We start from the raw sequence: 27911 nt of genomic DNA on the forward strand, positions 1-27911 counted from the left end.
TATGAGTGCAGGTTGTAAATTTATTTCATGTCCATTCTGTTAGAGGAAAGGCCTTGTATTCTTGCTCCTTCACAAACAGCTCATAAAAAAACAGTTACTTAGAAAAATATACATTGATATTAGAACTGAAAACTTGAGATTCAGTGTTGAATTCAAATATACAATTTGCATATTAAGAAACTACAAAAAAAGATCAGAAAAGGTGGCTTCGGTTGAGGCCGTTTTCTTGAAGAGAACACGGAGAGCAAGCATCCAGAAGAAGGCACTGTCATTTTCTGATCTCCTCATAAAGCTTATTGAGCCTACATTCAGCAAAAAAACATCAGATTTTCATGTGTGCACAAAAAATGAAGAGAAAGGTCGCGGGTAAGAGACTTCTTCCTGTTTTTTTACCCCTCCCTGTTTCATCCTTGATGCCCCCCCACTTACTCTGAAAACAAAAACTCGAGCTACATACAGGAGAGCCCAGCTACTGCTACAGTACTACAAATCTATGGTTAGCTGACTTTGGAAAGGTCATCAGGTTGAAAAGACAGTGGGGGCTTTTAAGACTAACCCTCACTTTCCTACTCCTGAGTTAAGCTGAATACCCATTAAAAAAACAAAACAACTAAGGTCACTGCTTTTTGATTCAAACAGTAAGAATGTTCAAGGCAAATGTGTCATTAAGAAGCCAGCTGTTAACAACGTACTTATTCCTTTTTCTTCTACATCAGTCTCATCATCATTCCCTTTCAAAACTTCCTCTACTCTTTCTCACAGCCCTTCTTAACATCCATCTCTTGGTACATCGTCAATGTCCAATAACTTTCCAAAACAGTCCAGACACAGTCTTTTAAAAAATCTCCTATAAAATGTTCAGTTTCTCTCAATCTGGTCAAGATCCAGCTCTCCCCCCGAGCTGGAAAATGTCCCTCTGTGTCCCGCAGTCACCCTTCCAGAGGGGTGCATTTACCGCCCAGGATGTCTACAGGAGACACCGGGGCGGCGAGTCCACGCTACAAACCGAGTCGCTATCCAGCTCCTCGAAGGATGAATCCTCTTCCTCGTCATCTCCCGCCACTTCCTGACGTGGCTCCAGTCCCAGCTCGGGCACAGCAGCGAAGTCCGGTTGGCCGACAGGTGTCAGAGGTGGGAGGGGGCAGGATTGATTGGCAGCCGTCAGTGGCGGAGAAGCCGGGGCAGCTCAAGCTCTGAAAGGTCTGTAGTTTCTGTATAGAAGAGACAAAGAATAAGTGTTTTTCTTCTTGTTCTTGCTGTTGAATATGTGAGCTTCAGTGTGTAGAATGATGTACGTGCAGAGTTTGAAAGAGAAGTCTGTTTTCACATTTTATGTTTTTGTCCCCATCTACTTCAGTTGTTAAGAGAATGCTGCGACGCCGTTTTGCCGTGAAGCTTCAGAAATGTTTTGTGCACTACGAAACATCACCTGACTTTCCAGCGGCATGAGGGTGCATAGATAATGACTGTTCACTTTGGCTGATCTTATCCTTTAAGAGGCATGATTTGTGACATCACAAATAGTTTTGAAGACATCCTACTCGAACATTCAGCGTACGCAAGAGGCCTCCAGGGCACATACACCGAGAACTGACTTTACAGTGAAGTAGGAGGTATCTTGCGTCCAGCAGTTCAACGTGTGGAATGAAAAATATTCGCATGTTCACATATTCTAGATTTTTTGATGGGGGAGAAGCAGATGTCTCCATTTTTTGGGTTCTAATGTGGTAATTGGGTAAATGGTAATGGGGTCTTAAACTCGTGATCACATCCTGGCTAATGAGGCCATAAAAGTAGCAGAAGAAGTTTGTCTGAGGGAATACGAGCATGAGGTTTTCCAGAATGTCAGTTCTGAGATTGGGTTTCAGTTCGGGCAGCAGCAAGCTGGCATTCCCTTTTCAGAGACGGCATGTGAACATGTAAACACGAGTGCACGCACGAGCCATCGAAGAACTACACAAATTCTACAGAGAAAAACATTGAGACGAGCTGCAGACCACAAAGAGGTATCTCATTTCAAACTGTGCTCGAGGCCTATTTATCACTGCCACTGTGAAACACACCCTGCATGGCTTTCTTTCTTGTTGAAGCCATTGTAATGACAGTTTTTACGATATTTTGTAGTTCTGTGATGTAGGAAGAGTCAGGAGAATCTTTACTGCCTGTGATTTTGCTCTCAACACTTGACCTTAAAAGAGATTTAATTCACTAAGAAGTCGTCTCCTGGTTTGCCTTCATGCTCTCTTTCCTCCCTGAATTCCTCTCTGCAACAAAGAAAAGGCAGCCGTGAAATGCAGTGAAGGGGTTAATGATCTCTGGAGTGCCCCAGCAGCAGATGTTGGAGGCATGGAGGTGAATAGAGATGAGGTTTTCTCTATAGCGCCTCAGCTTACATGACAGACACCTCTAATGTTCCCCAGTGTGTTCGGACATTGCTTTTCCTGTTACAATGAACTGGGAGTCTCCCCTTCTTAAATCTCACTTTAGCAGGCTCACTTTTTTTCCCCTGCCCCTGATTTAGCACGCTCCAGAAGAAAACTATAAGGCAGGATTTTGGCTGTCCCGAGTTGCTGGATTAACTTTACATGTAAGCTGCTCACGCTCAGGATACTCCATCTGCAAACGCTTGAGGTGATCATGTGAGGAGTGGGAGGCCTTCGCTGTAGTTACCCCACTGGAGTGGAAAAGGGGATTTCTGAGCCTTCGTTCTGTGTGTTCAACCCCCGGTATTACCCCGCTACTAATTATCACAGCAGAGGAGGAGACGAAAGGAAGAGAGAGGCGGAGGAGGAGGAGGAGGGGAGGCAGCTTCTCCTCAATATGCTTTCTATAAAATCTAGTGAGGCTGACTGGGATTTAGGTGGGTGTGGTGGCAGGTTGGGGGTCCAGGGTTGGATTTCTGCTGTGTACCCAGCTTTGTCTGTATGTTTTTTTCACTCGAGCATACCTCCAACCAGATGGAATACATCCAAACCATATTCACTATTACCCCTCACACACATGTAGGCTCTCTAACCTCATGCTGTCATGTCTTCACCTAGCCCACAGCAGCAACCAGGAGTTAATCTAATCATTTCCTGACTACATGATTGGCAAGTTGTAATCCTTAGAATGTACCCCAGTGATTTAGTGATACACTTCCATAAAGTTGAGGGACTCGCATAACCATTTTAAAAAGAATGAAGCAACAAAGGCCAGATAACTTGGCTTTTATTTATTATAATCCAGCTCCAAGTCATTGTGTTGATGTAGTCTGCTGATTGTTTTCAGCCAGTCCCAAAATTTTTATGTTGTTGAACTTTTGATGCTGCTGTCTCTGCCAGGACTCGCTTGGAAAAGAGATTCTGAATCTCACAGCGAATATTTCTGGTGAAACAAAGGTTAGATAAAAATATTTAATAAAAATAAGAAGGATACTAAGGCTGTCAAAAGTACAGATACTTTGATACCACATGTTTCATATAATACTATCAAAATACTATGTTAATTACACACTGGGTACTATCAACAGATAGATCTACTATCAGGCTTTTAACCCAAGGCTGCACAGATACGATGCAGGCGTCATTGCAAATGTGTTGGTATGTGTTTAATGACTTTTTCTGTTCCAGCACTGTGTGGTACAGGCTGCTAATGAAAACATTTTAAAAAATGTATCCCATTTTGTGTGCCATGGACTTCTTTTTAGGTGGTATCGAAAGAGGTATAGAGTATCTTTTTTATACTAGTACCACAACGATTAAAAACATTTCCCAGAATTAAACTGCCTCTTCGTTCTAGCTGCCTACTTCTTTCAAACCCCACACTTCCTGTTTGTACTGCAGGGCTTTTTGTTTCATTTCGTTATGATAAAAAGCTCTTCAAGACCCTAAGACAACAAACTTACACATATTGAGTGGTACTCATCATGATGAGTAAACTGATCCTCATATATAAACTCTGAGGAGTAAGCTAGCCGTTTTCCCGCTGCAGGAACTTTTCCCATGGAGGAGGAAACTTTGGAGGAACTCTGGGGACATTATTTTATCCCCTAAAAAGTCCCATGCTAGAGGGGTTGTACTTTCCAGAAGTACAGGAGGTACTTGCAGCGAGTACTCACAACATTTTCTTTCAGCTGCCATTTTTAAAAATCTACAGCCGCAAACCAGTTAGTCTTTTCACGCATCAACATGGAGGTACAGAAGAGAGCATACGACAGATGAACCAACCAACCATGTATGATCACACACAAAAATAAAGTGTAATCAGCAGACTAATCAGCAGGTCGTCATGTGTCTTAAGAACGCGGTGGAAATGCAGACACAACAGGCTGAAGGAGCCTTAGTTCCTTGAAAAGTAGATCCTGGGACAGTTCTTGTTTCTATGAGTGGATACGCAGACACATCTCCGAGCTCTGTTTGACGGTACACATGTATAAACAACCGGGTGCTGCAAACACGGCAGAGGGAAGAAGAGCGACTCTTGTTTCCATTTACAACACATTCAAACAAAAAGTGAAATCAAGCCCTGTTCAAATAGGACTAGTATTACCAGGGGACCTCATGTGATTTAAAAATGACCACTGTGATAAGTCTGTATTTTACTCGAGTCTACTGTCATAACCTCTCAGATATGAGGTCAAGATTTTCAGAAGCAGCTGTTCTTCAGAAACCACATTAATAATATAGTTTGCAGATGTTTCGTGCATAACTACACATTTGCAGCTCGTTCAGATGCAGTCACAGATGCATTGTGGCTGTACTTAAATGACAACCTTTACTCATTTCTAAATGTCACTGTTGACTGCTACTCAAATTTCAGAATTGTTCAGTTCTTTGACATCAGAAAACAGATTTTAAAGAGAACACACACACATCCCATTTGCACGTGGCTAACATCATCACAGCCTCTTTGTTCGGTGAAATATGGTCAGTAATTTGCGGTGGAATCTTAGCTTGACAAATTACGGACATGGCAGATTCGCACAGGATTAAAATCACAGACGTCCTCTGCAATTATAGCTAATTGCTCTGGGTCCCCGTGCCAATAGAGTTCAGACTGGTTTAATAAACAAGGCAGACGAAATCAACAAAGTTGTCCAACATGGTGATACTGAACTCATGACTGCTGCTAAAAAAATGGGGTATAATATGATCAAAAATCGCTCGAGAAGTCTCTTTTCTCATCGATCAACACAACCATTACTTCCACTTCAAAGTCTGAACTGGACTGAAAGGCAGCTGCTGCGAGCACAAGCCAAGAGGTTAGACAAATATTCTCCTGGTAATTAGGGCAAACAACAAACATCGCCTCGCTAAGGACAACAGCAAATGTCCTGCTGTGAACTTGGCTCTAAACATACACACACACACACACAAACAAGCACATATACTGTATGTACTATGAACAGTAGAGAATCAGAAAGTAAGTATATTTCTTTGGATCACCCCTGTGCAGAAATTAGGTCACATAAACAACATCCAGTGACAGACTGCTCTGAGGAAGACATACAAACAGACCAACAGCAAACTGTAAAACAAAAGAGAGGGCAGGGGTGCAAACAAAGACAGGAGAAGTTAACTCATTCCTGACAGGCAGACCACATACTTGCACACCTCCGCATAAATTATCTGTGTGTGAACAGCTTGGTCTGGTTTTCAGTGTACCGCAGAGAGCATGTCGGGCAGATATGAATACAGCTAAGACAGAAAAATGATAAATATGTCAAGAGTAAAGGTTAAAAAAGCGGAGGTAATAGGTGTGACTGCACACTGGTGATGCTTCAGGACAGGTCCTAACATGTCATTACATACACGGCGAGCGCCGCACCTGAAGACGCCCACCTAGGTGTTTCTATAAGTCTGCTGGGCTTGACTCTCAGCTATGATCACCATGTCTGCCATCCCAGGAATGGAGAGGGATGGGGAGAGGAGGGGTAGAGCCGAGCAGCTCGAGCTTGGGCCAGCAGAGAAGATATTAATAGAGAGGAGTGAGGAGTTAGTCTGCCAGCTTCCCTGCAGAAATAATACCCCCTTTCTTCACCCTGAATGCACAGGCAGCCGCACACATGCATTCAAGCTCAACACGCCTCCTTTTACCACCTCTGCTGCTAACACAGCTACGCCAAAGATAACCCGTCCTTTTTCCTCAACCAAACTGAAGCCGTCAACAAAGAAGACATAAAACAATCTCAATGAAACTGGCAGAGTTGGCCTCACACGGGCCATTTCCTCAAGAGCCAAGTGTGAGCTGCCTCAACAATCGTCCGGCCAGTGACCTAGAATCAAGAGATAACATTCCCCATTTGACAGCTCGCAACGCCCACCAGGCTGAGGAAAAAACAATGAAGGGCCAAGGTGGAAGGGCAGCCAGGGATAAAAACGAGGCACTGGATCGCGGAGTGAGCTGATACACGCGGCTGACAGGGAGGATATTCGAGGAATTTTGGGGGTGGCCGCACGTAAATCCCTACAGTAGTCAAGTAATAGCCGATTAGCACGACATGCATCCGCAGAATTCACACCCGCCTTCATTGACGTGGTCGAGGAAGCTGGAGGCCAAATTACACCATGTTCCACTGACAACACACACTGGGGACTTCACGATCCTTAACCCCCCCACCAAATATTGCGATAGACAATATTATCATCTATATATGGTAAAAATTAAGCATATGGAGCCAAAACAAAAATAGCACTAAAACAGATCCTTGGATCCACTGGATGAGGCTCAAAATAAAAAGAGAAATGTCCCACACTTCAACCCATAATCCTCTTTACAAAATAAAAGCCCGAAAGATTCAGTAACAGCTGTCCGAAATTCGATATTGTGAAAAATGTTGCATATGATGGCAAATATCGCAATGTCAGATAATACTACATCTGCCTACGCCTACGTTCAGGTGTCACAAACATGCACAGACTACTTTTGTATTTCTTTGCCTGGACTTAATACTGTATTACTCATCCACACACACCTATAAAATGGATGAAGTATGGTGGCAAGTGTGTGTAGGTGTGAGAAGAAGTAATAACTCTTAATTTACACCCCAAGGCAGTGCCGAATGGGAAGCCGTTCCAGGCCTGAGAGTGCTGTGATGAAGGCCCACCCACTTCTTGGGAGGGAGTGGGAGAAAGTATGTATGTGTATGTGTGTGTGTGTGTGTGTGTGTAGCCAGGGAAAAATGGAGTAAGAGCGTCACTCAAATCACACACACCGTCAGCGGCCAGTTCACACATCAAGTTTGCCCAAAAGCAGCTCGAGTAAAACAGTCGAACACCCGAACCGCAGGTACCAATCACACACATTCTCAAAAAGAGGCATAAAAAAATCTCGTCTGTTGCCAACCCTGACGGTAAATCTTAAGTTCTTTCTTTACTAGAACAGACGTAGGTTGTAGCCAGCCCTGCGTTTCCACATTATCACTTCCTTTTCCAGACAGTTTGCCAGCTACCAGCTTTCTCCTGGCTCTCACTGAGACAAAAACACCTCATTAACCTATGACAACCACGTGAATCTTCGGGTGCTTCAGGGAGTTTGGGGTTATTTCATTTATAATAAGCTTGACAAAGTGAAACCCAGCTTGGAAACTAGATGCGGCCTTCTGGCCTGGATATTAACAAAAAGATGAACATCAAGTCTGAGTAGTGTAGAGGCAAAAGTGGGAAGTAATGAAGTACGAATACTGAGTTACTGTACTTGAGTATTTATTTTTCTGACAACTTTTTACTTTTCCTCCCTACATTTGAACACAAATATCTGTACTTTCTACTCCTTAGATTTTCAAAACAGGCTTGTTCCTTTAGTTGTAATGCAATTGAGGGGAATCCTTGATTATTTTTACTTTGCATCACTGCACACTGCCTTCCCAACATCACAAGACTGATTTTTACCCCTCAGTTGAGCAAGACAAAAAAATGTAGAAGACTTGAATGACGCAAGGTTCAGTTAGCTTTGCACAGAAATACTTTTACTACTAGTTAATACTAATACCAGACTTTTTACTTTCATTCTTTGAGTACATTCCAGAGCCTGTACTGTAAGTTGAATCTGTACTTCTACTTTTTTTTTTACACAAGTATCTGTACTTTGCCACTTCTGTCTAGAACAGAGAAAGAGAAGTGAGAGAGTAAATGAGGGCTGTGTCATTCCTTACTTTCCTCTCTTCAGGCATGCACGAGAGTGTGAAAGTAAACACAGCAACAGTAGATCTGAAATGACCCATCTAACCTGCTCTGACTCCTTTCAACACTGCTGACTACATGAAATCATGCAAGTTGGTTAAAAAAAAAAAACACACACAGAAAAATGGAATGTCTGCAATCTGCAGAGGTCTGAGGTAACGTACGCACAGATACACAAACGCACACACGGAGTCAGTTTTACATGTGTGATCACCGTGCCCGATTTTCCCCTCTTAGCTGCTGGCATGACTAGAGGAAACATGCTCGCTAGGCTCCATTACCAAAGCCTTGTTTATCCAACCCTGGCTAGGTCCTGAGGGTGACTGGCTGGGAACACAAATCTTTGGGAAAAGGAAGGGAGGGCGCAGAGGGGATACATCGATGGTACTTTCTAATCAGAGAACAGGAAAGGGGATGATATTTCCGTGACGGGAGGTGTGATGAGGGAAGATTTTAGTGCATCATGTGCAGTCAGGTCTGAGTCATTACATGCAACTACAGGTTGGCGTTGGTGTCAGTGGCTGCTCACTTCAAGAGCATTAAAATGAATAATGAAGGATCAAATCAAGATTTTTTCTGGGCTCTGTAAAAACATCAGAGCACTGCCAAGCATCAAAATAGTACATGTCATTAAAATACTTCTGCGGTTCTATTTTGGGTTTGACCAGGGGTCGTTTATACTCTCTGGCTGCTCCGCTGCTTCCTCTGACTTTACAAAAGAATAAACAAACACTTGTCATGAGGAGGGTAATTGGATGCTCAAAAACTCCCAAATATCCCCACTATTAATCACCTATAATTGCCTGATAGTAGACAGAGAGCAATGAAATATGGAAATACAGAATGGAAGTTGCAGAGAGGAAGCAAATTAAAGGTGAGGGGTCCACCGTTTGGATGGGCTGTTTACCCAACAGAGTAAATGAAATGATAAACCGGAGCAGGGCTTGCTAGAGCGTGGTGCTAGGCAGCGTGACCGAACATGAGGAATGCTTCTTTAGTATGTACCACTCCCTGAGCCGGAGGGAGGGAGGCCTGAGATCACTTGGCCCCGAGGCCTCGGACCGACGACCCAGAAAACTTAATTCAGCTTGATTTAATCCAGCTCCCTGATCAGATTCAGAGAGAGACAGGCTCGGTTATGTTTGAGAATCCCTTGAACTTCACTTTGGTCTAAGAACAAAAAGGTGCCTGTCTGCTCTTGAGTGAGTTTGGTCGAGGATTTAACTTAATTTGCAGCATTAAGGCAAGATTAGAAATAAAATGATGCTAAATTATGTTTAATCAGTGAACTACAGGGTTGCAAAACTCTGCAAATGCATGTAAGTGTGTGTGCTTGTCTGTGCCTGTCAACATTTGTTTAATATTTCCAGCTAACCTGAGTCATCTTCGCCAGGTCCAGGGAGGGCCGCTGCTCCTGGGCATCTTCTTGCCTCCTGCGCTTCATACCAATCTTTTTGTCGTTTAGCACGCAGGGCTGGGACCGGCTCCGAGACAGGCACCCCGTGCCCCCGGCTCTTTGGCCCGCTCTCCTCCCCAACTCTGGCGTGGAGTCTGGAGAGCTGGCCTCCGACGCCTCTTCCCTCTGGAGTTCTGGCAGGCTGATCTGCTCGTGGGAGAGGGAGAGAGGCCTGAGGAAGTGGTGATGGTGGGAGTGGTGATGAAGCGAGGAAGGAGAGGTAGGGGAGACTGGAGAAGCAGTGAATTGAGGGTGGAGAGGCAGTCGCTGGTTGAAGAATGGCAAGTCGAGGGCTCCATCTGAAGGGATGCTGGAGCGTGAGGGCAAACTAAAGCTGGAGCTACGCTGCATGGCGGGAAAATGACCGCTGGAGAATCCCCCTCCTCCTGCTCGGACACTTCCTCCACTGTGGCACCTCCGTTTCTCCACCGTTGTCCACACCCGGGAGCCTTGGGGCCTCCAAGATGAGCGGAACCCGCTGAATTCATCAGAGAACGACAGGGAGCGACACTGACGTTTGCTCGGGGGTGCCGTCGGAGCCTGGCTGGTGGCTGTAGTGGTGTAGTGTGCAGTGGCGGATGTGGTGAGGGAGTGTGGGCTGCCCACACCGCCGTCACCAAGGCTGAGATCTCTTATCAGACTGGTGATTGCTGTGGCGCTGCCTGGCTCTTTAACCCAGTGCCAGCTCCCCGGCTCAGGCATCACATCCCACAGGCTCTCCAGACTGGCACCAGACTGGCAGGGTGCTCTCTGCTGGATGGCACAGCTTTTCCCCAGGTCCAGCCACCTGTCTGCCTCTGCAAAATTCAAAAACGTACAAACTCACTCTCACTGACCTCAATAACAGGCCTTAATATATGTCTCTATCTGTGCGACGATGTTAATTACAATTACATTAATTCATGACTGAATAAACAAACTGACCTTAAAAAGGACGACACAGTTTCATACTGTTTTACTTTGTTAATATTTGGTGGACCCTGCCACCTTTCTAGCTTCGAACAGTGTTCTGGGGACCTTATTTTCCTCTGAGAACAGCTTGTTTATTCAGTTATGGGAAAAAAACAATTCTGAGTTTGTATTACTCCCTTTTAATATTATAAATATTAATATTCTGAGTTTGAATTTCTTTTCCAAAACTACGTAGTGCCCCTTTAACATCGTTCCTTTGCAGTCAATACCCACATTGTGACAATACAAAGCTGGTTGAAAAATGTCAAAGTTTGACAACATTTGGGGCAGTTACACAGTGCTACTCACCAAAATCAGAAAATCATGAGCTTTGGTGCACAAATGAAAAATAGTTTGTTTTCAGTTGTTTGTCTTAAAATGAATGACAGGATTATGCCAAGAGGAAATAACTCAATTAATTCAAACCAGTGCAGCTCATATGCAAGACACAACAAAAAACTGACAGCAAGATGTTCTCAATTCTCAGTGCATTTTAGGAAACCAGTGTCTTGTAAGTCTGAAGGAGTTGATTGTTTCTTATGAAGAATTTGGTGGTGCTTAATGAGAGATTTCACACAAAAAGCTAAAGAACAAGCAAACAAAATCAGCTGCAAGTTGTGATGGTACACGAAAAGCTAAAATTGTCTGTGGTAGAAATCACCTACAATGAAATCTGTCTGAGACATGTCAGTGCCATGGAAGCTTTTTTCTGAAGCATCCTGCAAACAAACAAGTCCACATTCCTGACTATTTAAAACCTTCAACAATGCTGATTCCAAACACATGAACCGCATATTACTTCGATAAGAATCAGCCTGTGAAACGGTTGGCAAGTCCCTCCCTTTAGTCGAGCGCTTTGCAAGATATGCTTCGGAAGGCAGTATGATTTGCCAGCTGCCTCGCCATCCGCACAAAAGAGTCAATGAGATAATACACCTACAGTAAAGTGTCTTTGTGGCCTGAACTGCAGAGCCAAGTGGTGAAGTTGTGAATCTATTGAAGCTTTTGCCAAAAAGAGCCGCCTTGCTGATCCAAATCCATTCCTTTTGAATGCCTGTCTCCAATTCTGGCATGCTCTCTCACAGCCTCATGGACGGAAATCATTGTTTTGGGCGGACAAACAATGCACGGGGGCTACAGTGACGACCTGACAGGAATGTTAGCAAAACAACTTGACAAAGGGAGAAGGGGATGAACTTCAAAAGGCCACCCTTTGAAAGCAAGAGACAAAGTGCTGGTTAAACTAACAAGACGTGCTCGACGATGTTAAGGTCAACATTAACAGTGCCACGCTCCTCCCTGTGACGTCGTCACGTCTGTCCCCAAAAAGAAAAAGAGGATAGTGAGTAACAGCGGGGCTTGTATTAACAGTAGCATGTCTTTTAACACAGGGGGTAATTACTGCAACACTAACAGAGCCAAAGGGAAATTGTTGACATAGGCAACAGCATATTCAATTACAGTTCACTCCCGTGAGAGCGCTGTGCAACGTTGTGTGAAGGCAGGTGCACCCTGATCATGAGAGGGGGACGAGTGACAGACAGAGAAAGGGAGAAGTGAGAGACGGAGGGGATAAACAATGAGACGCTTATAGCGGGGTGGGGGGTGGGGGGGTGTCACCGACCTTGATGGTTCAACTTATCAAGGGGTTTAAAAAGGGGCGATCCATTATGCTGTTGCATATGTGAAATATTGCTGTGACAGAAAAGGATCCTACCTCAACCATTGATACTGTCCAGATCTTGAGTGATTGCAAAGAAGGAAAGACAAACAAAAGACATAAAGTGAGATGAGGGAGATAACTCACCCACAGTTCCACAGGAGAAGAGGGTGGTCCCTCTGCTCATGGTGTGGAGGTCACGCTGTGGAGGACAGGAGGAGCAGATGGTCAGGGAGATACAAAATAAGCCAAAAAGTGCCAATGAGTCCAATTCTGAGGTACTTGCACTTCTTTTGAGGCTAATTTAAGGCCACTGCACTATATTTCAAAGAGAAATATTATTCTTTCTGATCCACTATATTTATTTGACAGCTGTAATTACTAGTTACGCTGACACAACTTTGAAACGACTACTTAAAGGATGAGTTCAGAAAAATCAGTCATTATCTACTCAACACCATGTCGACAGAGAGTCAGTTAAAGTTTCGTCGTCCACAAAACATTTCTGGTGTTTCACAGCATAACAGTGTCGCAGCATTCTCCTAAACAACTGAAGCAGATGGGGACTTGCTTTAAATGGGCATAATCTAAGTCTGAGGAAGCTCAGAGATTCCAAATTGATTTGAAAAGTGTTATTTATACACTTTTACAGCTGAAATCTTCACTGCAGCTGCTAAGATAAAAACGTTAGCACAGACAAACATCTGGAGGCGAGAGCACTAGCTTGTGTAAATAACTTCTTTTTTTCCCCCGGTCTCGTTCAGTTGTTTAGGAGAATGCTGCCACAGAAATGTTTTGTGGACTACAAAACTTCACCTGACTCTTTATCGGCATGGGAGTGAGTAGATAATGACTGAATTTTCATTTTTGGTTGAACTTATCCGTTAAAGCTGCACTAATTAATATCTTAAACACACTATAAGCTACCTTCTCAGCACATAAACGCACATAGTCGAAGTTCTAGCTGGTGAATATATTAAAGCATCTAGAGACCCAACTTACATTCATCTGGTGGCTCCAAATGAATGCTAATTTTGCTACATGTCAGCCGTAGGTAGCCTATAGAAAACTGTTTGCTAACAGATTCACTAAGATAACAGTCATCGCAGGTTTAAGTTAAAAAGGAATGACATTGTTATTTGAGTATTTTGTATATTGTAGTGTTGCCATCTTTACTGAACACCTCTTCCATCCATGTGCTATGCCTAGCTTAGCAGAGGGCTAAAAACTGTAAGAAACTGCTATCCTATGCCAGCTTGGTCGAACAAGGAAATAAAAACCTTCCAACTTCTTTTTTATGTGTAATACAATAAGCACATATCCTCACCAAGAACACATTATACTTTAACTTTTGATGATAAGACGCAGCTGAATGCTAATTGTACCACATAGCCAAATAAACACCTTTGCATTTACGTCAGATTTCATGAAGAACAAAGGTTTAGGGAGTATAAAACAGTTTTGTCTACCCACGCCTTTCATCTTAAGACACCTACACACTCTCATAGTTCACTTCTGACAACAGGGTGGGGGCTGTTTGTGCAGAGGACAATGCCATGATACTTTGCTCTGACTCACCTCGAGGTTATAGTTACCACAACAACGTTTTCTAAGATACAGCGCAGTACAGTGATTCAAGGGTTGTTTGGATTTCAGAGACAAAATCTTTAAAAGATCTGAGTTTTATTATAGGCAGGGAGATGGCATCAGGAAGAGTGAAAGCTTTGATTAGATTACATTGCGGATTTTAACACAACTCATGTACTCTTGTGTTATCTTAATAGGGCAGTGAGATAAAGAATAAAATGCCCATACTGCAGGTCTGGGTCAAGTTTAGCAACTCTCAGCACAACCACTGAAACAGAGGTAAGCATTTTCAATCACTTTTCTGTCCGAAAAAAATAAAAGCCTTTAAACTACTCCAAAACCGTCAAAGTTACATATAACATACAGTATTTACTACGCTGTCAAACCTAGCCTCCCCACTGGACTCTTGAGGCGCTAACGTTACATGCGCGTGGGTAGTTAGCTAAATACCAGTGTAAGCTACCTCCACAATATCTTGTTACGGTTTCTGCTGTAGAAATGTTCAATGAACAATACACAGGCTGTAAAATAAGGTGTTAAAATGTATTATTTTAAACATTGGACTGAGCTACATTAAGCTAGCTTTTTCCTCCGCTGTAAATCTTTGTGTCAAGCTAGGCTAAACATACCCTGGACTGCTTGATGAAATTGATCTTCCCATCCATCTGGAGGGTAAGATAGCTAAAATAGTGTGAAAAAGCTCCATCTTCATTTCACTGTGACAGAAATGACCGCAAAAGATAAAGTTACTCATTAAAAATACGAACAAGCTAATAAATTATGGTCTAGCGTGCTTACACACAGTGTTCAAGTGTCCATGACTACAGGTGGCATGTGGGCACTTCTGTAATATAATCACTGACCTATTTATTTTGCTGACTACTGTGAAACACTTGCAGATCCTTAACTGCACCAAAAGTTAACAACCAGTTTGTTTTGTGTTAAAACTCAAGCGCTTTCCCTCACCAGCCGTCTCTCGATGTTCTTGGACCTTACATCATTGACACCCTTCTTCTTTTCCAGTGTTTTCAAGAAAATGATCACCATTGTAACACGCAGCTCTGCTCCAGTCTGTTCGGCTGCAGAAGAAGGCCACGGGCAGCCATCTTAGACGAAGGCGGAGGCCTGGTAGTGCATTTGGGCGAAACAGACGACCGGTTGGTGACCTCCCATCTGCAGAGCAGCCTTCAAGTGCTGATGATGATGAGGGTGGTGGTGGTGGTGGAGGTAGGAGGGTGTCTCTCACACTTGAGACGATCCCTGCGTTGACGGAAAGAGAAGAGTGTAAGAAAAATATAATTACTCAGTTAAATAGTGTCACTTCTAAGGTTTATATTTAGGACACAGTGTTATCTCATCACAGCAGAACATAGCAACAAAGATATTTTCCATTTGGCTGCACTGCATCCAGAGGCAGTTGGAGCACAAAAAAAAAATAAAAAACAACTTCTGGGTGTGTCTGGCTGGCAGACAAGACGAGCACAGAGATGCGCCTAAACACAGCTCAGGTTTGAGCAAAGCCTGAAGCAAATTATAGGCAAATATGGGCCAGTTGGCCAAATCCCCCTACAAAAATATGACCCGTCACTTAAAGGGTAAATGCATTTTACACATTAAAGTGTGTTTACAGGTCTTGTGGAGTACTACTGCATATGTGAAAGAGTATGTAGTATGAAGCATTTTGTGGCTCCAGAAGAAGCTGCATGTAATCAGATAATTTGTCTTGAGTGAAGTCACTCAGTGGCTATGTTGCACTGTGGGTAATGTAGGCACCAGGTATCAGATATCTCTTTTTCTGTATCGCTTTTGATCATTTGTTTTTAAACTTACCATAATGAGTCCAACAGTGCTGCTAGACCAGTGGACTGCTTTTCAAAGCTGGTGCCTACGTTACCCACAATGCAACGAGTGCCACTGAGACAATTTACCAGATTACATGCAGCTTCCTCTGGAGCCACAAATGGCTTTATACTACTTTTTCCATGTATGCAGTAGTACTCCCCAGTACCTGTTAATACACTTTAATATGTAAAATTGGTTACTTTTGCACATTTCTCCGAAGTCTACTGAAGACAACAATCTAATGCAAAGTTCATGTAAATGCCAATAAAAGTGTGTCATCCAACACCGTGCCTACGTGAAGAGAAGCATGCAAACCGCAGTCACTGTGTCCCGTTATATTCTGTTTGAACAGTAAATCTAATAAGACCAGATGAAGGCACATAAAAAGCCTACTATAATAATCCTAATTGGGAGTCCCTCTCCACTTAAACAAGTACATTGCTTACTGTTACTTCACAGCTTAATCTACAGATTCTGGGTTTCTCAATAAGGGAGAAAAGGATTTCTGACAATGTAATTCAGGAGTGACTGACCCCCACAGTAAGTACAATACCACCACAGCTGAATAAAATGGGAAATTCAGCCTTTTAATCTGAGAACAAGAAAGGCTTAGTGTTTACAAGTTGCTCTTCAATCATGATCAATTAACTGAAATGGACAATTTTAGTGCTGCAAACCACTTATAACAATATAACCAAAACTCAGACCAACAGGGAGGACCGTACAACAATACCAGAATTTACCCGCTGCTACCAAACAATTACGGAGGAAATACAGGACACTACGTGAATCAAATGAGCAGCTTTAGCCTAAAGGAATGTAAAACAGAAATGGCGTGACGTCTTTTTCTAACGCAACAGTACTTTAATTCAAGCATAAATGAAGCAGACACCAGTTTATCACGTGCAGATGATCAGTTACATCTTAAGTCTTGTAGTATGATAGAGAACATATTCACATATAGGATCTTTTTGCTGTGTAATGGTATTTGCCTTGGATCTAATGCTAAAACAGACAAGCAAAATATTTGTTGAATGTAATTATTGGTCCACCCAGGGTACACTTTTTTTTTTTTAAATCAACAAAAATTAGTAGAAAACAGAACTTCACTGCTGAAATAGCAGAAAAGGAGTGCTAACTTGTGTTTTTACACTCAGCATTTACCACCCTGACACTTACAGTAACATAACCACTCATTTCTCCATATAGCTAAACGCCTTTAGAGAGCCTGTCTACAAACAACACATGCAGCCATATGCTAAATTGTTTCCTTATCCCAATGTTTAATGGAAAAGTTGGCGTGTCAACATAATCCACGGAACATATGGAAATCCAAACATGCTGTTACAGAAAGCAAAGTTCAGCTAATCCGGGAAAAAAGATCTCACATGGCTCCAGATGTGGCGAGGACATATGAATAGAAAAGGAACATATATGGAGCCGCGGTTGCCTCATTGACTGCCAACGACAGTAGCTGCTACAGTAAACACAAACTCTTAAAACGCTTGGAGGGAGTTATATGTCAGGCAGATGGTCCACATGCTTTTTTATGGCGAGCATGCCTCGTCATGTCTGCTCTACTCAGCCCTTCTGATGCTATCTAATGCATGGGGAGGATCTAGGTAAACGACGGGCAGGCTCAGTTATGCTTTCTTTATTCTCAGCATGGGAAAAAAAACCTAAAAAAACAGTAAGAGCCGCAGTGACCTTCGACTTCAGCTTCTCTCCTTCATTAGCCAACCGCCGAGCACACTGACGGCGTCCAATTAGAGAGTACGAGCATGGTTCAGATCCCCCAATCAACGGTCTGCTAATGACAGCTCTCTGCTGTGGAGCGACACAAGAGGCTAATGGATCGTCCAGGCCTGCTATGTTATCCTGCCCGTGTAACATGTGGTTTCATGGTTAAGTGAGGGTTGTTGCACTTATATAACATGCTTTAGGGAGAAGCATGCAAGTGTTCACTGGGTATTAAATGTGTTTTGTGGGACAGGAAAAAAACAACATCATAAAAGAAAAGATGGGCAGGTTGCTCACACAGGGATTTGATAAAGCAATTCTATGCGTCGAGTCAAGTCTTGTTGCTTCACTATGTCATCTCTATCCCTCTTTCTCCAGCCCCATGACTACATGAAGACTATAAATGTTTCATGTAGGCCTGCCCCAAACCAACTGCTAGCATATGACTCCCATTAACTCCATTTATCCCGGAGAGTCAGTGGAGCACAACTGGGCCTCCGCAGGCGAGAGGGTCTGGGTGCCGTTGGTGGGAGTTGGAGGAGAGGGGAATGCTCTTCGCGATCAGTTTTGCAGATTACTTTACTGATTAGGCCTGACACTGAGTAATGGGCGTGGCACTGTAGCAAGGTTTGTATACACGACAGAGTGGGAGCTGAGGGGCATGACAGCCATGTGTAAAGGTTGTTACAGTGTGCTGTTTGACTGATGTGGTTAGGAAGTGTGACGGGTTCCATCTGGGCTGAAAAATGCACCTCGAGTTATGTGAGTGTAAGTCTGTTCATGCTAACCTGCAATCGTGTGTGTGTGTAGTGTGTAGTGACTGGCAAGTGGGGTCATGGGAGAGGGCAGGCCGAGTGTGAAGTCAAACCTGGAGCCATGCTTACTTAATGAAGCGGCTCCTCACGATGGGGGAACCGGGGCTTAATGGAAGGAGAGAGCAGATTTTTTTCTGCTTTAAGCGAGTTTTGGTTTTAAAAAGTAAGCCTCATTCAACTTGCTGTCAAACTAAGAAAAAAAAAACAGGAACAAGTCAGTTTGCATGCCACCTCACCTTCAGGTTTGATTGGTCTGACTCTTATGATATGTGGTGTGTTAAAAGCGTAAATCTCACATGCTTATTTTAACACCCTTCAGTGAAAATCATTCGATTCTGGTATCTGAAAGCCGGACCAATCAGCAGCCACAAAGGAGTGGCTTAAACTATGATCTGACTCACTCCCTCTTGACACTCCCTAATATCATAAATAATAATTTAAACGTGGCATTGTAGATGTCAAATGAAGCACGACCGTGTGACTGGATGTGCTAGTTCTCCCTTCAGGTTAGTGTAACAGCAGCCGAGCAAGTTCATGCAGTCATGTAGTCATAGTCATTTAAGTCTCATACATCCTACTTGCAATAACGCCTGTTCTGAGCAAGGTCTGGCTTTGCGTTGTAATGTCAAATCTGGTTTCTGTATTGTGCAGCTGTCATATCACATTTGATTAGCGTTAAACTGATGGAAAGTTTCATCAACTGAATGGAAACTATGATGCCGTTTGGGCCAATTCACAGTGTTGTTAAGGTAACCAAAGATCATACTTGAGTAAAAGTAAAGATTCTGTGTTAAAATATTACTTTGGTCAAAGCGTAAGTCTTGTACTTGAGTAAAAGTCTGAAAGTATCTGATATTAAATGTATTTCAGTCTCAATACATGTATTCTAAAAGTAACTAGGGAACTAAAGCTATGAAATAAATGTAGTGGATAAAAAAAGTACAATATTTGCCTCCAAATGTAGTGATTCGAAGTACAAAAGAAGCAGAAAATGGAAATCAAGTAAAGTACAAGTTCCTCAAAATTGTCCTTAAGCACAGTACTTGAGTAAATGTACTTAGTTACATTCCATCACTGCCTATTTAACATTCAATGTTCATGTAACTAAATTTGACCTCCAATGTGGGCTGAAATCGAATGGTAATTCTGGTCAGATTTGTGTATGCTGGGGTGCAGACAGCAGCTCTTGGCTCACAATAGCCAATGACTCAGGAGGGCACTAGAAAGGGCAGCTAAGATAATATGGCTCCTTGCCCGGGCTGTGATTTGTACAGGCAGATGAATAGAAGCCTATTTGGGGCCCCCGAAAGTTCTGTGACGGGGTGTTTGGTGTCCATCACCAATTGGCTCTGGTTACTGCATACTTGTGTGGAGCGCGTCTGGTGTCAAGACTTTGATTGGTGGCTGCAGCTGAAAGAAACCAACTTATTTTGTACTGATGAAATGTTGAAGAGCAAACAAACATAACACTGCATGGCTGGTTCAAGTGAAACACATCGTGCATTCAAGACTCTTATTTTGAAGAGGTTAAATGTGATTGATGAACTGAAATTTTAACATCTTGGCCGCGTTAGAACATATTTCCTGGTGCAAGAAGCTGGATGTTGACATCTGTTTTACGTAGTGAAAAAGGCCATGGGAAACAAACTTCAAACATCAAAAAGAAAAGTTTTGCACGATCAGGTTTTTTGTAGCCTGGGGCTGAATAAAAATAAGAGCCGCTCTTTTGTGAAAGTCTGCGACGCGGATTGTTAATTCAGGGTGAACACACAGCCACCCCTCTCTCATAGAATGAGGCTGAGGTCGTAAAAATGGTCCTGGGGAGGTCAAGACATACCACTGAATGCTCTGGCCATCACCCTAGTACCCACTGGCACAGGAACACTGGCCAAAAACAACACGCCATCACACCGCTAGATCTTCAGAAGTGCATAAACAATGAAGGGCTCATTCAGTCAAACTTTGTGCGTCGTCAGTAGTCAGGTTCTGGCTTCCTTCTGCAGATTCCCCTGAAGGTTTCTCCAACGACAGTCCATCAGCCTCTACAGCCACCACCTAAAGCCTCTAGTTAATGAGAAATTTTAAAAGATCATTTCATTTTAACTTTGGAACAGGGGCAGACATCTACAACAGCAGCTCTGGGATGAAAATAGAAGCAGGAAACAACTTAAAAGAACTTCTTCAGAATCAACCTGAAAGTCCAGTCAATACAGTCGTTCCTCTTGCCGCTTAGTTGGCATGAAGACACACAACACGCATAAGCAAGCAAGCACACTTCCCTTTGCAGTATACGGGTTGTGCTTCCCTTGTGGTCACATGCCCCTGCTGAATTGGGTGTGGAACGCACTGACTTCATTAAACACATGAAGAGAGACAACCCCAAGTGATCCACAAAGCATTGTGACACCGCGTTAACTTCACTGCCTTATTGACCACTTCTGCTTTCAAAGACGAACACAATAAAATAGCGCAATGACACCAGACACCATATCCCACCCTGATTTAACATCCAGTAAGCAAGCTGCATCATGAAGTTAGTTAACTATTTTTACTTATATGTGATAGCTTTAAGATATGGCTAGATTAACATATCTATTACTGCTATACTCACTGCCAGAGAGCAGATAAGTCATAGTCAACATGTAATGTCATTATCTAGTCACAAGGGGATTTTTCCCAAATAAAATCAATTCAGTTAGATTTTTTACAGACATTTCGAAGGGCCAGTTTCTCTGTGACTTTCTTCATAAAACAGTTGCTAGGTACTACACTGTTTCGAGGAATTTAAGGGTAGCCATAGCAGCCAAACACAAAACACAAAACAGTGACAACTAATGACGTGAAAAGGTCTGTCATCACCCAACAATAAGGAAGAATATCTGAACAGCTCATCATTTCTTTATCAGGGAGTGTGTTTGTTAAAGGAAACTGGACCATTCAACATGTTCAGCACAACACAGCTGCTCTGAAATTTACTTGGGGTCGACCCCTGTGTCTCAGACCAGGACTTGGTTAACTGAAATCTTTACAAGCCTGACAGGCGTAGGATCAGGTGTTTCAGTTTGAGTAAAGGAAGGTATGGGGGCCTCTTGCCCCCTGGAGTGACCCTCGCATGCCACGACTCTCCATACATCACGTACCCCACTAATTACACTACCCCCCCCTCCTCCTATCAATCCTTGCCTTACCGTCTGTGGTTTCTTCCATTATCCATGAGTGCCTGTTCTGTTCTGAGCACACTAACCAGAGCCCTAATCCATCAGGGATACATTACATGGGAGCCTCCAGCGCTGATAGCAATATGCTGCAATTGCTCAGCTCTATAAGGAGGGGGACCACTCCTACGCTGTGTAAGCAAGTGATGTTATACAGACTATCACTACCAATCAACCAATAACATTACTGCCGTTACATAATACCTAGTCTCACAATGCCAGACATATGTCCACACTTTAGAAGGTCTGACTTTACCCATTATTATTCTGGTATCATGGGAAAAAAGCACTCTGGATTGTTTGTATTTCTTACTCATCTTGAGAGGTGCCAATGCTGTAATTAAGTCCAACACAGAAAAATGTAATGGCTGGTGCAAAGTCTGATCGCAGGCAATCCATCGTAATTCGAAAGTCGACAGTTCCAGACTTCCAATCTAAATGCGTCCCAGTGCATCTGCTCGGGAAAACATGGACAACCGCAGCAGATGGATGCCTGTATGGCAGGTCGCTGAACATCACAAGCAACGACAGCAGCTGATTTAACGTTAGCATACTTAAAAAAAAAGAGACAGGACGTAGGTTGGAACAGCGTGCTGGCAAAGATTTTTTATCAAGCAGATCAACTGAATGAAAATGTAAACGGCAACTGTTGTTAGAGCACCCGTCACAACACAAACACAACATAAAGTAAATAGTGATGAAAAGGAAATTGTTCACTGTGTGTGTTGCCACGCTGCTGTTACATTGTGTGTGTTTATGTTGGTGAAGTCGGTTTTTGGTGGATCTTTCAGAGTTTCCGACTTGCAATTTTGACTTGAGTGACTGTTTCATTGCACCTTTCCGTGTCTGGGGTGACCCACCGACCCACCCAACCACCCCAGCTGCCCCCTGACTCAGACTTTCTCGTGGGGTAACTACAGCGTGAGACTTTGAAGCCTATGCCCACTGACCAGGCTGCATTGGTGGTGAGAACGGACTGGGATGCATTTAGATAAAGTCTGGAATACCAATTTGGAACTATCAGCTTCCACCTTGCAATAGATTGCAGCATAAGCACACCATGCATCGACGGTGCCCTCGTAAAATATTAACATGCAGATAGCGAAAGCAGAGATGAATTCTGACTGACTAAAATAGTCGACCAATGGCAGCCCTTTACCCCCAGCCTTCACTTCCTGTGGGTCAGGCTACATAATACCACACTCATGTTGTGGAGGTGTACTATGGCTGAGCTGAGAGTGTGAATGGGCGTGAGAATGTCAGAAAGAAAACCACGAGCAGCATTCCATCGGCCCATTCATTCATTCATGGGGGGCTCAGCTCACCATATGGACCCTCTGGCTGCTCAGCATAGTGTGTAGTAGTGGTATAAAACAGATGCAATTTGATGCTTGCAAGTTCTCCAACTTCTTGAGAGTGTTGTAAAGAAGTTGTCAAAAGCATTAATTGTAAAATATTCATTACAGCAAGGTCAACAGATGTTTTAACAGCAATGAGGACTGATCATTGTTGTTTTGTTTCCATTTTTCGAGCGGTCGTTCTCGTGGGAGGGATTTAACTCAACCGAATCATAGCTAATCAAATTGTGGGCAGAATCCACAAGTCGATCAAATCTTTGCTGAGAGACTCTGAAGTAAGTAAAATTGTCAGTTCAATTGTTACAACCCTTCTGTGTAGTGATAAGGTTCATATGCCGGGCAAAAACAAAGTAGCAACAGCATCATGGTTTACTTTTACCAGGCTTTAAGTTACAGAAGAAAAAACACACACACACACACACACACACACACACACACACACACACACACACACACACACACACACACACACACACTAAAGATTACCTAAACCTGTCTATTGCAATACTTCAGTTAGATCTTCACTGGCACCCTTCTAAGTCTACTTCCTGACATTCTGCAGTGAATCAGCTTATCTGCTGCCAGTAAGCTAATCAGTTGCAAATCTTCCTGCTTGATGGTGCACTTGTGCTGTTGTTTGGGATGCCCTGCAGGTATATGAAAAAACATGCTGACAGACTCAAACCCGTCTAGTAGGAGCCAATTAGAATATACTGTAAAGGTCAACAGAGGGGAGTTATGACACGTCACCCTCTTTGTGCACGCAGGATTGTCAGGACATATTGGCTCGGTTCTCAAGCCTGGGCTTGCTGAAGAGAGCCATTTCGGACGACGTAACTCATCGAGTGAGAGGATTGAATGAGGAAGAGCTGTCGTAGCGAACTGTAAAAGTCTCTGCTTCAACTCCATGGTACTTCTGTGTTGTGCTGGAAGCTGGTTGTTTACGGTTGCTGACTCTCAACTAATGTTAGCTACTGTTGCGCTCTGTTAGTGGAGCGGAGAGTCACTGAGACTCGGCACTTGAAGGAGCATAAAGTCACATCCTTTGGACCTTCGTGCAAAATCTGACACGAGTCCTTCGCAAAGAAATCCACAGTCCAGCAGCTTTAAACAACTTAAAAATTCATCAACAGGCTTGTATAGGCAACTGACAGAGACGGGTAAGGTCTCGTTTTTCACGCCCTGTTACAATCTGCTCATATATGTCTCATAGAAAAGTTGTAAGACATGTAAATGGCTACAAATTGTTCCAAAAGCCCCTTTAAGTTTTGTCACAACTGTGGAAAACATGCTCTAAAAATACATCAAATTAGGCTGTCTGTGCCAAACACTAACAGAAGCTTTCATTTCTCCTTTTTCTCTGTTTGGGAGGGGGTTGGTTGTTTGTACAGAAAAGCCATCTCCACACCGCATGATTTAGACAGGAGCTTTGTGATGGCTGACTTCTTGAGGTGAAGCCAATCCAAAGTATCTGAGGAAAATAAACAGAACAATGCCAACAACTGTCACTCATAACCGGGGTGATGTGATGACACAAGCCAACAAAAGACAAAACATGACCTCATCTCCACTATAGGTTTTTCAGAGGAATACAGATACCTTGCATATCTATCATTCCACACTTTAATACCATCAGACACCTGATATCCAAACAAATCCATGCCAGTGAAGTGCTATCTCTTTTTTTCAGATGAGATAAAAACTAAGACCCTGAGGGTTTAAAGTCACTCACTTGAGAGTCAAAAAGCAACACCAGAGCCAACTACTAACTTAAGGATGATTCTTCACTATCGCCAGAATAAGACATGTTGATGGGAGCCTTCCCATTGCATCCCAGAATGCTTTTCATCTCTAAGTAGAGTCTGTCGCCTGTCTTTGGGGGGTTGGGGGAGTGCTTCTCTGGTGTATGTGAGAATGCCTCTTTTCTTTTCTTTTCAGCTGCAGGTCCTTGGCTCTGTGGGCGTCGAGACGCCAGACTTACAAATCTATCATGTTAATGAGGAAGGAATATACAAAATGAGGAATAAGAACTGATACTAAAAAAGCAAAATCACCTAAGTTTGTTTTTAACTCCCTGAAGCCAAGTGGTATGAGTTTCAGTGTGTGTGTGAAGCAGCAGCAGTTATGACAGCAGGTCACAGAGAAGAAAGGGAAGCTTCTGAAATGAATAGAGGGTAGCATGGAAGCACAGACAGGCATGGCTAACAACCCTTTTCTGGTAGCTTTGCATAATGCCTTGGGCCAGAGAACAAGGGAAAGAAAGGGAACTAGAGTGTCAGTGGAGCAGAAAGACAAATAACAGCAACAAAAAAAAAACAGGCAAAAGATGATATTGAAATATAGAGAAAGTCAAAAAGAGAGAAACTGACAGAGGGTGGAAAGTGGCTGAATGTGTAGACTGAGGGAGAGTTGTACACACAGACGGAGAATGGACCAGTGGCTTGCTCAGCACACAGGCACACAGCTGCCCACTGACAGAATGGGGCTCTAATAGGGCCTTTTGCCTGCAACACAAAGACGTTGCAAATGTGCGCGTCTTAAGCACACACTGGAGTGCAGAGTGATCCCCTTTAAAAACCCACCGGCCTTAATTGCGCCCATAAATTATGTCTATAGTTAGTCCAAACCCAAGTCTAGAGAGTAACAATGCCAGAGCTGTTGTCGAGGACAATTGCAGTGCATCAAGTTGTGCTTTACAAAAAACATTTGGAAGCTAAAAGTGATAACTGGCAGCGATGAGGATGTGAATGTGTCACTTGCTTTTTCTCTTTAGTCAGATAGTGGGCTGTGTATCGGAGCTCTGCTGACTAAAGACCAAATGTTTCTGGATTGATCTGAATTTTTTTTGGAAAAAAAACACAATCAGTAATCAAATATTTCCACATTTAATTGAACAATATTTCAAAACAGACTGTACTTAGTATTTTTAAAAAAGGGGTTCAGGCCTCAGGTATTGGCACCAGTATAGACAGTCTGAACCCTTGTCAGATAAAATCAACAGGTAAACAACGTTTGCAGCTTCACATGAAAGAATTTGACAGATACTTTGATAAAATGCTTGTTCACTTCAAGCCGAAACCTTCCAGCAGTGGGTTATTTGGAAATCAAAGCAAGGTGCAATCATCATAATCTTACCAAAACTGGAATGACAGATTAGACATACCTAGAAATGGGCTTCCTCAGAGCTTAACAAATATTTTTGAGGCACCCCTTATCAGCAAACTCTTTGTAGTTAGACACTAGTGCTGACATGTGATTAAAATCTTTGCTCAGCTCTCTGCCTCACTTCTAGCCTGAACTTCAGTGTGCATTTGTGAGAACATTTTCTGAGGGCAGGGTTCTTCTTCATTTCCTGTTTCAACCAAAACTTGCCTGCCATCCTTGCAGGTCAAGGACTTTTCAATTAGGGTACTCCGGTACCAAACCAGTTCTTCATGGTATCGTGTTTATGGTGTCCACAAAGATAAACCAACTGCCGTGCAATATTAGAGAGGGCAAAACATCATACCAACAGTTACTTCCTAACCCACAATGGATAGGAAACAACACTGACAAGTAAGCAGTTTAGTGCTTCACTGCCACTGTGCTCCATATTCAGAGTGTAACTGCCTTTCATTTTGAACTAAGAGGGCAATAAAGTAGTTACAAAATGAGTGTGAACCCTGTCCTTTGATTAAGACACGTAGCCACCAATAAATCCACACATAAATCAATACTATTAGGAGACAACGACTTTATTCTCTTGCCAGTAAGACATCTATAGGCTTAGAGTTGGCAGACTCTTCAGTCTACTCTTATCAGTGTCTTATCAGTCCTTGACATGGGAACGCTCAGTTTCACTTTCATAGATGTGTAATGAAATAAATTCAGAGTAAATTAATATCTGTCACGTAGTCTACTGTAACAACGGGTGTGTTTTGATTGGGCTCCAAGGATGCAGCCTTTAAAGACTGAAACAGAATTGAGGAAGAACAAAGTGGCTCATGGTTTCAGCATAAAAAAAAAAAGCAGCTGCTCTGATGAAAATCCCTCAGAAAACCTCAGAGTCAATTAGTAATTTCAGATAACCATCTCCAGAGGAAACAAAAAACTGCAATGTGTGGTGGAGATCGGTGACAGATAACAGCCCCTCATGACTCAAAGCACTCGTGTTTCTCTCAATCTCTCCTCAAAGTTGTGGTGAGAAGATGTATGTCAATATGAGCTGCAGAGCAACCACACAGCCTCCCCACCTACAGGTACTGTTTCTGACAACAGCCTGAGCTTTATTGCCCCAGTTGATAGATGGAGGGGAGTTTGCAGGCTCCAAAGAGCTTGGTTAATGTGTGCAACCCCCTCAGAAGAAGACATTTTAATGGCAGCAACAGGTTGGTCAGGCTGGGACGAGCAAGCACAGCAGATTTTCTTATTCGGATGGTAAGACTCACTTTTAAAAACAGCTGATTTAGAGGCAGAAAAGTTGCAATAACGAAGCTGACAACCACACAGACATGCCACAGGCTGCACTTTTGTGTGCCTTGCCTGATTTGAAGGCAGACAAAAAAAATGCCATTATAAGAAATACAAACGAAAAAAAAAAAGACATTTCCGTTTTCGGATTTGTGCCCAAACTAACCCAACAATGTTGTCATCAAACGTTTGAGTCACATAGGTAAGCCCAACACGACCAGACTAAAAAAGTAAAGCTCACAGCAGAAAAACAGAAGAAACATGATGATGCATGCCTGAACACAGTTATAATGATCGTGTATCCGAGCAAAAATGCCTTACTACCTGGCCAGCAGAGGCTCTTTCGAAGTTAGGTCATCTTCAACAGAGGGGAAAGCAGACAAAAATCATGAAGAAAGAAAAAGTTGCTCGCAGCTGCAGCCGCCAGTTCAGCGTTGCCAGCGCAGGACTGAGCAGGACTGCGAGGACTGAGAGCTCGCTGCTGCTTTCAGCCTTCAGCACTGATTGTAACAATATCCGCGTACGGACGAGCCATGTGAACGGAGGGGGGGTGGGCGAGACTATAAGAAGAGGACTGGAAAACGTGTTTACCAACGGGATTACCGCGTCATTGTACAGTTACAGCCATCACTTGTACTCATTCATTCAAAACAACACATTTATTTCGCGTTTGATC

The 27911-nt window shown here is 43.1% G+C and overlaps 1 protein-coding gene across 1 annotated transcript; it reads right to left on the reverse strand.

The window, feature by feature from the left end:
* LOC141009602 (protein FAM53B-like) lies at positions 1-27715 on the reverse strand. The gene is made up of 5 exons (XM_073482276.1): positions 27560-27715; positions 14783-15076; positions 12377-12431; positions 9538-10415; positions 1-1211 (listed from the first exon to the last, which is right to left on the reverse strand). The coding sequence occupies exons 2-5, from the start codon at positions 14861-14863 to the stop codon at positions 1050-1052; spliced, it is 1176 nt and encodes a 391-aa protein (XP_073338377.1). The 5' UTR covers positions 14864-15076; positions 27560-27715; the 3' UTR covers positions 1-1049.
* Between the last annotated feature and the right edge of the window lie 196 nt (positions 27716-27911).

This window comes from Pagrus major, chromosome 15, assembly GCF_040436345.1.
Source record: "Pagrus major chromosome 15, Pma_NU_1.0".
NCBI classification, from domain to species: Eukaryota; Metazoa; Chordata; class Actinopteri; order Spariformes; family Sparidae; genus Pagrus; species Pagrus major.